We start from the raw sequence: 14,567 nt of genomic DNA on the forward strand, positions 1-14,567 counted from the left end.
GCAGCAGAGTGGGCAGTAGGGACAAGTGAAGTTACACATTCACTATTCTGAGCAGCACTGTTGCATGATAACATAAAACATTGGATTTTCCTGGGTCTGGGTGAGAAGTCAAAGACTCGCTGTAGACTGTAGCTGCACAGGTCTGAGGTAAGGACTAGCTTCTTCATTTTTATTTATTTAGTTTGTTGTTGTTGTTGTTTTTACATTTTGCATCCATTATGTGGTTTTAATGCATCAATTCTTTAGACAGATGTCACAATTTTACAGTTTTAATAGGTAAACAGGATGGCAGGAAAAAAAAACGGTTTCATCATGCAACACAGTGGCTTCACTATGTGCTACATGAAACCATATTTCTTGTTTAGTAACATGGAGAACCACAAACTCTCTAAATGTTTTTTCATCATACTGAACTGCTTTTTCATGACATTTGATGCCAGGCTTAGACCACAACTCAGTGAAAATGGGCATCAGGGCTATGTTTCTTTTGCCACATCCTATGAACACAGTTTCACAGTTACCCTGTGGTAATGATCCAAATAATGTTTTGAGAGTACATGATTTGTCATCAGTTTGGTCATATTCACTTTTGATATTTCTCATACTATAGCTACTTTATGACAAGACTTACTACTTCTTCTTTTTTTTTTAACACTTTTGAGCAAAATATTGTATTGAGAAACAAAGTACTACTACCTACAGATGTACAGTATCTGCATAGCACAGAACTTCCAAGACAATAATGGTAATTTGAACCACCTGGAAATTGAAACAGCAACACTCTGGCAAGGAAACATAAAACACATAGTCTTCTTCAGGAATCTGAACAAGTCCATCCCCCCCCCAACAAATCCAGACAACGTGCAGTGCAAGATGTTATAAATTCACTGTCTGTACCAAACCATCAGCACATGTCAAAAAGTCATACTAACACATAAAAAGGGTTAAATCCCCAGTGTAAAATGTGGTGATCCCTCCCTTTTCACCCTAATTAAAGCAAGTCCCGTTGGTAACCTGAACCTGAAGATTACGACCTGGATGACTGAGAACCTTCACAGACGTACACTACAAAGAAAAGTGAACAAGGGACATAATTCAGTGGAAGACAGTTAAAATGTAGTTTCAAGCTACCATGTATTTGTCATTGTCTTCTATGCAGCTCTTAGTTCAATTCCCTCTCTTTCTGTATTCTGCAAAACACTCTCAAAACATGGGTTTTATCCATCCATCTATCCATCTTCTACCACTTTATCCGAAAGGTGAATTACACAGTCCTCAGTCCATCACAGGGTCACATTGAGACAAACAACCATCCACTCTCACAATCACACCAAGTGTCCAATTTAAGGATTTAGTTTAAAGCTGTAGTAAGTGGGATTGCGGGAAGTAACGTGTCATCCCTATGCCGGTAAATACGCTCATACTCCACCACATTCCCACTGGTCAAAAATTCCATATCTCCATCTCTAAAATGCTCTGCCTACAGCAAAAACATTTTAAAGCATTTATTGTTGAGCTGAACTGTGGGCCATGCTCCTCCAGGCTGAGTGCACCAGGTGCAGGTGATTTACTAATCAAGTGGGTTTGGAGTCACACACACACACAGAATCACTACAAAGCAGCAGTGGGAGCAAGCAGCATGAGATCTGGTGGTTTGGACTGAAACACCAAGACTGTTTTGTGCAAAAACAAAGCGTTCAAGGAAGACGCAGCCAATGAGCTTGTTGCATTTTCTTGGATGTAACTGGGCCTTGTTGTTGCATTGTTTGCAAGTGAACTATACATGTTAGTGGCTAAAACCATGTTGGGAAATATAGTTAAAAAGTATTTCATGGTAGTTAAATACAGTTAAAACTAATGCCTTTTAAAATCATGTGAGCTGAATGGAATTTAAATGTTATGTATTAAAAGATGATTACTTTATTGCATGGTTAAAATCATGAGGTCAAGACAAATTCCACACTGAGAAAGTATTGCATGTGGTTTCTGTATTTAACTTGTTTATTTAAGATATTGCTAGATTATTTGCCACTTATTTACAAGGTTTATTTCTGGGTATTGAGAATTTGGGAACTGAGAACTTAATTCTCAGGTGTTTCACTGAGTGTATTTATCTTGGTTTCATTTATTAAAATGGTATTTTTTTGTGTTTAAAGGTTTTTCACCTGGCTGTTCACATTGCATCAATCTTCTAAATAAAACAAAGAAGAAAAAAGAGAGCAAAAGTGTGATGAGTGGAATCCTGTAAAGTCTTCCTGATATTAGCAGCCTTATCAATTGGGGAGTTTTGTACACTAAAGCCTTGCAATAGTTGAGGGCACTTGACATTTATTGTCCAACTCTATTCTAGTTTTTTTCCTCTTAAGGGGGTTTTCATTAGTCATGGCAACATGTACTTTATGACAAGTATACATCTTTCATACACCTCCACCAAATATGACTCACACAGCGTCTCATGTTGATAAGCTGCCATTCCAGTTTAATTTTGTGTGCACACATTGACTGTGAAATGTCCATAAAACAACCAGCGGCATTGGTGTGACATGCAGCTTATTTGTCAGATTATTAAAACATTCATCTAAATGAATGAGCTGCTCAATCAATGGAGAATATGAAAATCATTGTGTAAATATGTGGGATAATGTGTGGCGTGTACAGATCTGTTTGGTAAGTTCTGTGTTTCTGTTACAGGAATGGGGTCATATCCAGCTCTGGCAGTCATTCTGCTCTTTTCAGCAACTCTGTTCTCCAGGTGTAATGGTGGAAAAGTGCTGGTCTACCCCGTTGATGGGAGCCACTGGCTTAACATGAAAATCCTGGTGGAGGAGCTTCATTCTCGGGGCCATGAAATCACAGTCCTACGCTCAAACACGAGCTGGTACGTTTCTGAATTCTCACCCCACTACAGCTCCATTACCGTCCCCCAGGAGCAGGCCCAAAACTTAGAGAGTCAGTCCTTCATGACCAATTTCTTGAAGAGGTCATTAGAGATCAATCAAAATAAAGGCTCATTATGGGCATTTCTGGACTTCTACAACCATCTGTTCACAATGATGTATGAGAACCAGAGAATTGTGGCAAAACTGGTCATCGATATTTTTGAGAATAAGACGATGGTAGAGGAGCTGAAGAAAACCAGATATGATGTTTTCCTGACTGACCCAGTATTTCCAGGTGGTGTGCTGGTGGCACACTACCTTCAACTCCCCTTGGTTTTTAATGTACGTTGGATTTTAAATGGAGATGCTCACTTTGCCTTCGCTCCTTCTCCTCTGTCCTACATCCCTCAACTGTTCTCCAGTTACTCTGACAAGATGGACATCTTTCAAAGAATCAATAATATAGTCTATCATAGCGCACTGGTTTACATGTACTACTATGTCGCAAGTCCACCTTACCAGGCCGTGTGTGATAAATATTTTGGAAAAGACGTCGACCTCATGTCTCTCATGCAAGGAGCAGATCTATGGCTGATGCGAGTAGACTTTATATTTGAGTTCCCTCGGCCCACCATGCCCAATGTCATCTACATTGGAGGGTTCCAGGGTAAGCCCGCTAAATCTCTTCCAAAAGATTTAGAAGAATTTGTGCAGAGTTCTGGAGAACACGGCGTGGTCATCATGACTCTGGGGACCCTGCTGAATGACATTGGCCCTGAGCTATCAGAGATCATCGCCTCAGCATTTGCCAACCTCCCCCAGAAATTTGTGTGGCGACACAACGGCAAACGTCCAGACACACTGGGAAACAATACCATGTTGGTGGAATGGCTGCCTCAAAATGATCTACTCGGTCACCCCAAAACCAAGGCTTTTATGACACACGGGGGTACTAATGGCATTTATGAGGCCATCTACCATGGTGTCCCAGTTCTGGGAATGCCTCTTATCTTCGACCAGTATGATAACATGGTGCGTTTAAGGGCTCGGGGAGTAGCAGAGATTGTTGAAGTGACAACTTTGGATGTTGACACTCTGACAAGTGCTCTTAAGAATTTTCTGGACCCAAAGAATCCCTACAAACAAAATATGATGAAACTCTCAGAGCTTCACCAGGACAAACCGATGAAACCGTTAGAGAGTGCCATGTTCTGGGTGGAGTTTGTCATGAGGCACAAAGGAGCAGCACATCTGCGCACAGAGTCATACAAGATGCCCTGGTATGCCTACCACGGTCTAGATGTGATGGCAGTTTTTGGAGCATTTGGTCTGTTAATTGTAACACTGGTCTGGGCTTTCTGTAAATGTTTAATTGGACGTTTTGTATCGACTAAAATATCAAAAAACAAATCCAAGAGTGAATAGATGAAAATTAACAGACTGTAGTGAGATAAATAGAAACAACTGTTGAACTTTAGGAAGGAATTTTATATTATACACAAGTTCTAAATGAGAATAAGATTTAAGCTCCAGTGGGTAAGACTTAAACAGAAATGAATTCAATTTGGCAGAAAGGGAATATTAAATATTGTGATGCTGTGAGTAGTGAGTATCACCTGAATATATGAATTGTTGTTTTCATGTTTTTAATGGACAAACTAAACACCTTTTGAGTTTTAATGATCACTTAAGTTCTGATGACTGTTCTCTTACATGCTTGGCAGGTGAAAGATATTTATCTGCAACATGCAACTTCATCAATAGATGTTGCTAAATCCTTCTTACTTTAATATATTTGTATTCTTAGTGTGAAAAACGGTCAAAACATTTTTTTAAAGACAATAAAGAGAATCAACAGCCATCATGAACGTGAATACTGAATTTATTTTACAAAGTGTTGTTTTCCCCTTTTAATACATTGTTCTTGCCTGGAAAAGTTTAAAGAAAGCTGAGTGAAGAATAATTACAACTTGGGTATGTATTAGTGAAAAAAATAAAATAAAAGTAAGAAGTCTAATGGTGCAAGAAAAACAGCTTTGTTATTAGAGAATTTGGATTGTACCAAGTCAGCTGTAAAAATCTATCATAGTTTACAGGTTTCCTCTGTAATTCAAGTGAGACAAACCCTATTCTAGTTACAGTGTGTGCACACACAATTGTCCTGCAAAGGCATTTTGAGGGAAAAATCTATTTATCACACATCTGGCTCCAAAGGTCAATTTGTCTAAGTAGTTAAGCAACCAAAATTGGGGTTTTGATCAGATCCAAAAAATCTGCAGGGTTAGAACAGTCACCCAGATGATATGATAACAATGATAACCAGACCAAAGAAGAGTACCGTGATTTAAAAGAAAGGTAGGGGTTTGTTTGTTTGAGATTTGGATTTAAGCATAACAGGCTTTACTTGTATGCATCCGTTACATTGGCATGAGAACAAGACATCTGCTTTGGTGGCACTTAAATTAAAATAGGACGCATCAACGGTAGATTATTTTTTCTTCTTCTAAATTGATGCACTTCCTCTTCTATTCTTTGTAAAAGAAACTGGGTCAGAGCTCTGCTTTTATGTTTGATGTTAAACCACAAAAAAGTCTAGAAACTACTAAAAACATTGTTTGTAAATGAGCCATAGTAGTATTGCACTGAACATGAGTGGATACGTGTTAAATAACATTTAAACACTTTAAACAACATGTCATTCTTGTCATTCCCACAACCTGTTCTAGCTTGAAGAGTGACAATTTAAGAGCTGTGGACTCTCTCATTTTCTTTCTTCTTATTTGAGAGTTTTGACAACATGTGGCAACAGGCTCATGAACAACACTTGAACTGAAAACATTTCACTCATTTTGAGCAGCTGACCAACCTATTCACTAAATTTGAACTTCGGGTGCATTTTGTGCCACGGGCGAAAAGTTGAACATGTGAGAGACTCGCTGCAGCAGCCGTCTGAACTGATCAGGAATGTCCTCACTGACATGCAGGTAAACCAGAGGGTTGAGAGCACTGTTCAAACACACAAGGCCTCGACTTATCTGATGAGCAATGTGGACTCCATTGGACCATCCATGGCAGATCCTCTGTTTTTGCAGAACTCTTGATGTGAGGGTGAGATTCTTCAATACGTGATAGGGGATGTAACAAACTGAGAAAAGGACAATCAAGATGAACAAAAACCTTAAGATTCTTTGTTTGAGTATCTTGTCAGTGGTATTTTTGCGGAAGACTACAACAATCACATGTCCGTAACAGCCCAGTGTGATGAGGAATGGGATACAAAATCCAGTCAGTGTCCATCCAAGGCTGTATTTCAGATAATCCTCAACATAGTATGTAGAAGTGGTGTGATAGCATTTGTTTTGGCCCTTTTTGGTTTTGGAGTAGAACATGTCTGGAAGACTTTGGACACCCACCAACAGCCAAACCAGGACTGAGACAGCGACCGAATGCTTGACAGTTATTCTTCCCAATACTTTCAAAGGATGAACAATAGCCAGGTACCTGTACACACTGATACAAGTAAGGAACTCGATGGTGCCATATAAATTCAGGTTGAAGCAGAATCTTGTTATCTTGCAGAAAGTAGCTCCAAAGATCCATTCACTCCTTCGAAAGTAATAATTCACCAAAAATGGAAGCGTGGGCAGATACAAAATATTTGCAAGTCCAAGGTTAAAAACAAACACATTGATGTTTCCCAGTTTCTTCCATTTCCGTGGCAAGGATTTCATTCCCCATCCATTTGCAATGAGGCCAATGATAAATACTAAGAGATACACAGAAGGCAGGAATGTGTATTCAAACCCCATGGTTATTTTAGCACAGGTGGTTTTATTCATTCTGTCCTCACTATCTATTGTTTTCTACGTGAATGCTCTGTCCTATAAGAGGTGAAACTAAACGAGTTCCTGTTTAAGACCCTGCTGTGTGAAGTCTGAGGATGTGATGTGCACATGCGGATTACAGATCTACAGTACAGCTCATGCCCAGTTTGTGTCACTTTCTCGTCTTCAAGACTCCATTTTTTAAACCCCATGTTTTCATGTGTTGTTTCATTTACTCACATTATGAAATTCCTTAGGCATTAGCATGCAAAGTACTCACATTTGATTCATTTTTGGGTGCTACAGGTGCTTTATCATGTAGGAAGGTACGAGTCTCCCTCTGGTGGTGATGAGTTCCTATAACAGGGGAGAAAACAATGACCAAGCCTTTGTGAGCACAAAAAACTGAAAATAACAAGTTCAGTAAAGTCATTCTCCAAAGAAGCTAATGATATTTAACAGATTTACTGTTTCACAAAAGTAGTAAAAACAACAACAATGATGACAATATTTATTACCTCTGCCAAGGAGGCTATATTTTTAGCTAAGTTAGTGTTCTGTCTGTCTCAAAAAATGAACGATTTTCTGGGGATTTATTTCATGGCCTAATTAAGAAGTGGTTTAATTTGGGGGTATTGTGTATTCACACTTCTGAAAACTGGGGTAGCCTTGTCAGATGTTTGCAGTCTCCGAGTGATTTCTCCAGTTAAAAATATTCTATGCATTACTAAATATGTAAAATGCCGTTGTACAAACTGTGTAGGACAAGTGAGAAGCTAAAGAATTGAACAGTTGTTTTGGAATGAGTCTAAATTTCATCTCAAGTCTAAATTAGCAAACTGCAAGAGTCTGCTTGCAAAACCGGGGGGGGTTAGGTACAATGAGTTACGCTCATTGCTCATCACATCAAAAGAAATATGCAAAACTGTTCATTTATGCACGACATTAGCTGCTTACATGGATTGGACATTATAGATCCCAGTATTACTCTAAATTCTAACACATTTCAGGATGAAGCTTCACCATCGAGAATAAAATACTATTTTAATAATAGTCACATGTAGTAAGCTGTAAATGGGTCGTGCCCATATTGAAAATCTTACTGTGTGTTTGTATCATAAAATGAGTGACAACATTTGATAAGAGTTTCCTTTGCAGATATGAATCTTACATAAACCAATTATATTCGGGGGGAAAAGGTTTATTTACAACTACAAACCGTTGAAAACTTAAAGTGAAACTTACACAATCTGCATACTGTAATTGAAAGCTCAGTGAACTTCCTGCATTAACAACACAACCACAAATGTGGTCTTGTTACACTCTGTAAGGCTTTACAGGCACACATCAAGAACTGATTGAGGCAATTTTATGAGCATGTTATTGGCAATGTGAGGGATATAAACTATGATCTTCTACAGTCAGATATGTTGTAAAGTTTACATGACAATTACGTCCTGACAGATTGAGCAGAAGTGACTGACAGCAGCCTGAAAGCTCGACGAGCTCGCTGCAGCAGCTGTACGAGCTGTGTGCCAATATCTTTACTTCCATGCAGGTAAATCAGAGGATTGAGAGCACTGTTCAGACACACAAGGCCCCGACTTATCTGATGAGCAATGTAGACTCCATTAGACCATTCATGGCAGATCCTCTGTTTTAGCAGAACTCTTGACCACAGATTTAGGTTCTTGAATAAATGATAGGGAATGTAACAAATTGAGAACAGAAGGATCAAAATAAACAACAACTTCAAGCATTTTTCTCTCAGTATATTGTCAGTGGTATTTTTAGAGCAGAGTATGACGATTACATGTCCATAACAGCCCAGTGTGATCAGGAATGGGATACAAAAGCCAGTCAATGTCCACCCAAGGCTGTATTTCAGATAGTCTTCGACAAAGTCATCATGGGTGGTCTCATAGCACTTCCAAGCATTGTTTCCAGACTTTGGGTAGAACATGTCTGGAAGACTTTGAACACCCACCAACAGCCAAACCAGGACTGAAACAGTGACTGAATGCTTGACAGTTACTCTTCCTAACACTTTCATTGGATGAACAATAGCCAAGTACCGGTACACACTAATGCAAGTAAGGAATCCAATGGTGCCATATAAATTCAGGTTGAAGCAGAATCTTGTCATCTTGCAGAATGTAGCTCCAAAGATCCATTCACTCCTTCGAAAGTAGTAAACCATCAAAAATGGAAGTGTGAGCAGATACAAAACATCTGCGAGTCCAAGGTTGAGAACAAACACATTGACGTTCCCCAGTTTCCTCCAGTTGTGTAGCAATGACTTCAACCCCCATCCATTAGCAACCAGGCCAACAATGAATACTAAGATTAAAACAGGAGGCAGGAATTTGCTCGTAAATTCAAAGCTGACACGAGGACAACTTGTCCTATTCATTGTCTTCTTGACAATATTAACATAAAAAAGACTCCAGGAAACAGCTTTCGTACGTTAGGTGGTTTCACACAGGCAGCTGGTGCAGTAATGTGACTTGAGCAGAGATGAATAAATAACTGAGCGTAGGGGTAGACATGTGAAGATGCGATAGGTTGTAAAAAACAGGCAGGGGAAGTAACACGAGCGAGCATTGACAGGAGCCTCATACTGCAGCACGTGAATCAATCTGGTAAGAAACTAGAGAAAAAAACGCTATCCATCACAGGGCCACAAACAACGGCCAATTTAGAGTGTCCAATTTGCCTAATCTCTAAATCTGCATGTTTTTGGACTGTCGGAGGAATCCAGAGAAAACCCACACACAAACGAGAAGAACATGCAATTTGTTTTCATTTAATTAAATATAATTAAATAGTAAGGTCAGTCACCTATTGTGAATCTATACTCAGCTCAAGTGTTAGTATTCTCTAAAATGACCACTATGTGATTTTTTATTTATACATGCATGTCCACCTTTTAAAAAATAAATAAAAAGGGAAGTGAAGTGTAGTGTAGTGAAACTCATCTGTATCCTGTAACAGAAATTCTGTGAACTTCCTGCTTCATTACTACACTTTGCACAGCGTTTGCAAACTTGAGAGCTTGCAGCAGCAGTTGTACAGTATGAGGCAGGTGCCAATGTGTTTATTTCCATGCAGGCACTCAAGACCCCCAACTTATCTGATGAGCACTGTAGACTCCATTAGACCATTCATGGCAGATCCTATGTTTGCTCAGAACTCTTGATCACAGATTTAGGTTCTTTAACAAAAAAACGAGTGTATATATTACAAATAAGGACAGTTATACATTGTTTGGCCTGAGTTTGCATGCTTCAGTAGCTGATAATTAATCTAAATATATACTGTGCAGCACTCGTAACCATGTGCATTTTGCACCAAAATGTGTAAACCTCTCAACTGTTAAGATATTTTGCCATGAATTCTGGTAAAGAAAATCATATACCTCTCACAATGATGCAAGAACATTTAAACTTTTTTCCCCAAAATGTTTCATATTGGATTCATTAATTGACTGCAAAATATGCATAAGTGCAGTATAATTTTAGCCAGTTCTAATAATAATAATAATAATAATAATAATAATAATAATAATAATAATAATAATAATAGAAAATAATGTCCCACAACCTACACTTATTATCATGAATTCCCCAAAGGTGATCAAAATGATTAAAACTAAAATTCTGAAGCCTCAACAGAAACTATTTCTTCAAAGGAAACATCTTCAGTCCAACAGATAACAGTAACAAAAAAAAAAATTTAGTTGCTTAATTTTCTCACAAACATACATTGGGCTGTGTATTAAAATTAAAAGGAATAGTTGAAATAATAAAAGTAAGAAAACATTTGAGAAGCCACAGTATTTACAAGATGACTATATACAGTATATTCAGCTACACCCAAAGTACAACTGCAGGACGTATGCAAAATATTAGATTGTAAAGACGAGTCATCTGTACAGAATTATTTAGAGCTAAATATACAATAGAAATAAATAAATAAATGTCATCACACACAAAACTGCACCAGTTCAAAGTTGCATCAGTCCCATCAGAAAACATGTCAACACAAAAGGTCTGTGCCATTCTGTGGAATTTATGTTAAACAAATTATTATTTAAAAAAAAGAAAAGATTAGAATTAATGCGCTCTTTAATATATATTTCCTGTTAGCAAAGTAAATGTCTCTAGAAACTATCTTCATAAAAGTCTGAAAGTGGGGAGGCAACAACACCATTTCCAGACTCCTACTCAGTCTCAAATGGAGATGTAGTGTAGCTAGACTAGATCAGTACACACCTTCAAAAAGAATCCTATCAGATTGGTGTACTTTATACATGAAGCCATGACCCTACAAACTAAGGCTGGATTCACATTAAGAAAGAAAGAAGACTAACAGTTCACACAATGAGCAAACACGAGGCAACAGTGAAGAGAAGAAATCTCTGTGGCCCTCATGTTCAGTGATGCTGTTGACCTCACAGCTCAGATCCTTCTGACCTGAAGGAAACACAGCACTCTGGATTGAAGTGGGAAAGTTGATCAAGAAGAGAAAGGACTTCATTTGGTGATGAGAGAGTAGAGAGATATGGATGGCTGCCAAGGGACACAGCAACAAATATGAGAGATGGAGAGGTGAGAACACAGGAACTGCTGTCCCTGCCAATAATTTTACATTTATATAGGAAACCAGGCCTCTCAAATGAGAAACTGAGGAGTCTGTTTGTCAGCCCATGAGTGTTGTCTCTGCAATCTATCATGCTCAAAGGCCTGGGGAGTATTCCATCAACGTAGCTAAGAATTGCCAGACTTAGGTGTAAGCTTGAAGCTTGACTAAGTTCTACCTCCCAATCTAGCTCCAAGTTGTTCCATCAAGTGAAATCAGCTGGCTCCAACTGACGCTTAGTCAAGCCTCACCTGTTAAGCCTCAACTTGTGCACGCCCACAGGGAAAATAAAAAGCCCATTCTAGTCGAGCGCGGAAACTGTCAAAAATGCCGAAAAGCAAGGGAAAAGAGCGTGCAGAGATGTTCTCCTCATGGAGGTATATGAGGATTACAGCCACATAATCCGAAAGAAGGGCAATACCGCGGCAATCAATAAAGCGAGGGATGTGGCGTGGCAGAATATTGGCGACAGGCTGAATGCGTAAGTGACAAAGAAAATGAAGTATTTCAGTATCATCATGTTATATAAATCCTCCATCAATGGGACAACATATATGTAGACAATAATCTACCAATTGATTTCTTGATGGTTTTTGTTTTAAACTAATCAATTATGTGGACCTATTAATGCAACCAAATCCCTAAAATGAAAAGGAAAATCCCCAAAGAACAAAAAGACAGCTCTAATAAGTAACATTCACATGAACACAATTAAAATAGCATTATTGTTTCACTGCAATTTATGTGAAATTCTCCATATTTTATCATTTGGCTGCCCTAGTAGTAATGTTAGAAAGTGATATTCATCACATTTATCAACTGATTGTTATGTAAATCGATGGGATAGCTTTCATTTATTTCCTGCATGGCCAATTGTATAGAATTGATATCATTTTCATTTAAGCCTGTCATTTTTACATGCTGTATTTGTGCTACTTCTGTATTTTGTCCCAGACGCTATATGTTGACTTGTTGTATTTTCATCTTATTTTATGTAAAGCACTTTGAATTACCTTGTGCTAAAATCTGCTATATGAAGTTGCCTTGCCTACATTTTTGATAATTATAGGCTACATTTAATCAAAGTATTTTACATGACTCATCACATTTATCATACAATTGATGGTGGATTATTACATGAAGAAATGCAATGTTGGTTATCATTCTATAGGAAATAAGTAATTAGAGGAAAAGTGTCAACAGCAGCCCTGGAAATAGAAGCCGAAACATTTCATTACTATAGTTTCAAATGTGGAAAAATAAAATGTTATTGTATTCTCAGGAACTGCACATCGGACTATCCATCTCTGTAACTGTTTCCAGTTACATGCGTCTGATGGAGCTAAAACACAGGCAGATTTCAGTCTCACAAAACTAGACAAATCCCTTGCTGCTTCCAACATAAACACAATCAAAAAACAGTCCATCTGTTGTTTTCATGTATTGCCCAACAAGGGAATCCTACCACACACACACACACACACCCAATAACATTATTTTAGAAATGAACAATATGAAAATATAAATTAACAGTTTTGAAATGTTTTCAAGCTAAGCTAAGCATTATCTCTCTACCGTGTTATTATGAAATGAAACTGTTTCGGTTTGACATAAATCACCTTGGCTGTATTTTACAGGAGTGGTTTATAAGCCAATATAGAACGAGATCCCGTTGTCACAATAACTTTTCTCTTCTGAGTCAACAAGATGATGTTATTTTCTGATGGAAAAAATAAAACTATATTTAACATATGGATATAATATGATCAAACAGACTGAGTACACAGAAACACACATGTATTCATCTGTGAACAGGCCTGACACACACACTAACACACAATGCCTCCACTCACCTCACCAGAGACGCTCCACGGAGATAATTGTGGACTGCTGCTTGAAAGGATGACCATGGTGGGGAAATACCTCAGCCGTACACATCCACCTCTACACCTTCAACTGTCGAACGAGTTTTCCATCCTGGACGACAGAGGTTTCACTTCTCTACCTGGCCGTGACGTAGTCTCTGGAAAGTGAGGTAACTTCCGGTCCGAGTCGTACAGGACGTTTTAGCAGGTTGCTCAGTCTTGCTACAATATTATTTCCCATACGCAACGCAGTTTTTACAATTTGAATCTGCGATGGAACATAATTAGTTTGACAGAGACGGTTTTCAACCGCTGTCCGCTAAATTTTCCCACGAACTTGCGCGCGGTACACATGCTAGAAGTCTCGTTGAGCAGCGAGTAGCCTCTTCTTCATGGACGCTTCTGTCACAATCTATACACATGTCACTCACTAGCTCCCCCTTACTGCCAGATTACAAAAAACAACACATAGGCTCATAATCCTATATCTAAGCCTATTTCCGCTACAATAAATAACTAAAAGGTCATAGTAATTAGGCTTTTTGCTTTTCCACCAGTGATAGTACCACAACAGGTACTTTTTTTTGGCACTTTTTATCACCTGTTCTGATGAGGTTCCAAGCGAGTTGAGTCGATACTAAATATTACATTGACACCGAGTGTCGTCAATGGAAGGGTCATGAGCATGACGTCCAACACAGGAATCAAATCGAGCAATGCCGAACTGTTCCCCAAGGTTCAAATTTAGGTCCATCCTTTTTCATATCTACCGGTTACTTCTCGGTAAGGCATAACATAACATTCCCATAGCTATGCCGAGGACACTTAGATTGACATTGCCGCGTCTCCTGATGACACAGAGACAATTGATGCCATTTTAAACAAACTATGGATTGGGCAAAACCAGCTCAATTAGGACAAAACCGAGGTGTTAGTTATTGGCCCTGAAAGCCACAGAGAAACTTTGTGTTGGCGCTAAATCTGGCCAAACAAGTCACCAAACAACCTTGGTGTCATTTTATACGTGGATTTGAACTTTGAAGCACACATAAAAAAATGCATCAAAACTTATTTTTATGATCTGAAAAACATTGCCAAAGCATTACAGTTTCTCTTTCTGGCCAACTCATACATTAATACATGTTTTTATTACTTGTAGACTTGATTACTGTAATGCTCTTCTTTGTGGTCTCCCCAAGAATACAGCTCAGCTATTTATTTGTTTATTTATTTATTTATTTATTTAATAACTTACTTTTATGTTTTCATTTACTTATCTGTTTTGTTTTATCTGTCACTTTGTCTTCTTTTTCTTCCTGTTCTGATCACCCATTAGTATTTTAGTCTCCAATGTTTCG

The 14,567-nt window shown here is 38.4% G+C and overlaps 3 protein-coding genes across 4 annotated transcripts; 1 reads left to right on the plus strand and 2 right to left on the minus strand.

Moving 5' to 3' along the window:
- Positions 1–4,740, plus strand: LOC122777166 (UDP-glucuronosyltransferase 2B17-like). The gene is made up of 2 exons (XM_044038203.1): positions 1–147; positions 2,692–4,740. The coding sequence occupies exon 2, from the start codon at positions 2,694–2,696 to the stop codon at positions 4,302–4,304; it is 1,611 nt and encodes a 536-aa protein (XP_043894138.1). The 5' UTR covers positions 1–147; positions 2,692–2,693; the 3' UTR covers positions 4,305–4,740.
- A 57-nt stretch (positions 4,741–4,797) lies between these two features.
- LOC122777167 (P2Y purinoceptor 1-like) lies at positions 4,798–14,473 on the minus strand. 2 transcript variants are annotated; one of them, XM_044038205.1, is made up of 3 exons: positions 13,203–14,473; positions 6,984–7,060; positions 4,798–6,645 (listed from the first exon to the last, which is right to left on the minus strand). In XM_044038205.1, exon 3 carries the CDS (start codon positions 6,608–6,610, stop codon positions 5,753–5,755), a length of 858 nt encoding a protein of 285 aa, XP_043894140.1. In that variant the 5' UTR covers positions 6,611–6,645; positions 6,984–7,060; positions 13,203–14,473; the 3' UTR covers positions 4,798–5,752. The 2 variants fall into 2 exon arrangements, with proteins under 2 accessions (XP_043894140.1, XP_043894139.1); XM_044038204.1 differs by having other exon boundaries at positions 13,198–14,473.
- LOC122777169 (P2Y purinoceptor 1-like) lies at positions 7,889–9,405 on the minus strand. The gene has a single exon (XM_044038206.1). It carries the CDS (start codon positions 9,114–9,116, stop codon positions 8,154–8,156), a length of 963 nt encoding a protein of 320 aa, XP_043894141.1. The 5' UTR covers positions 9,117–9,405; the 3' UTR covers positions 7,889–8,153.
- Positions 14,474–14,567: the final 94 nt, after the last annotated feature.

The sequence above is a fragment of the Solea senegalensis genome, linkage group LG11 (genome assembly GCF_019176455.1).
Source record: "Solea senegalensis isolate Sse05_10M linkage group LG11, IFAPA_SoseM_1, whole genome shotgun sequence".
Classification (NCBI taxonomy): Eukaryota; Metazoa; Chordata; class Actinopteri; order Pleuronectiformes; family Soleidae; genus Solea; species Solea senegalensis.

Bases quoted from the DNA above. Each gene is read 5' to 3' on its own strand.
- LOC122777167 (XM_044038205.1), bottom strand. From the start codon at position 6,610: ATGAAATCCTTGCCACGGAAATGGAAGAAACTGGGAAACATCAATGTG.
- LOC122777169 (XM_044038206.1), bottom strand. From the start codon at position 9,116: ATGAATAGGACAAGTTGTCCTCGTGTCAGCTTTGAATTTACGAGCAAA.
- LOC122777166 (XM_044038203.1), top strand. From the start codon at position 2,694: ATGGGGTCATATCCAGCTCTGGCAGTCATTCTGCTCTTTTCAGCAACT.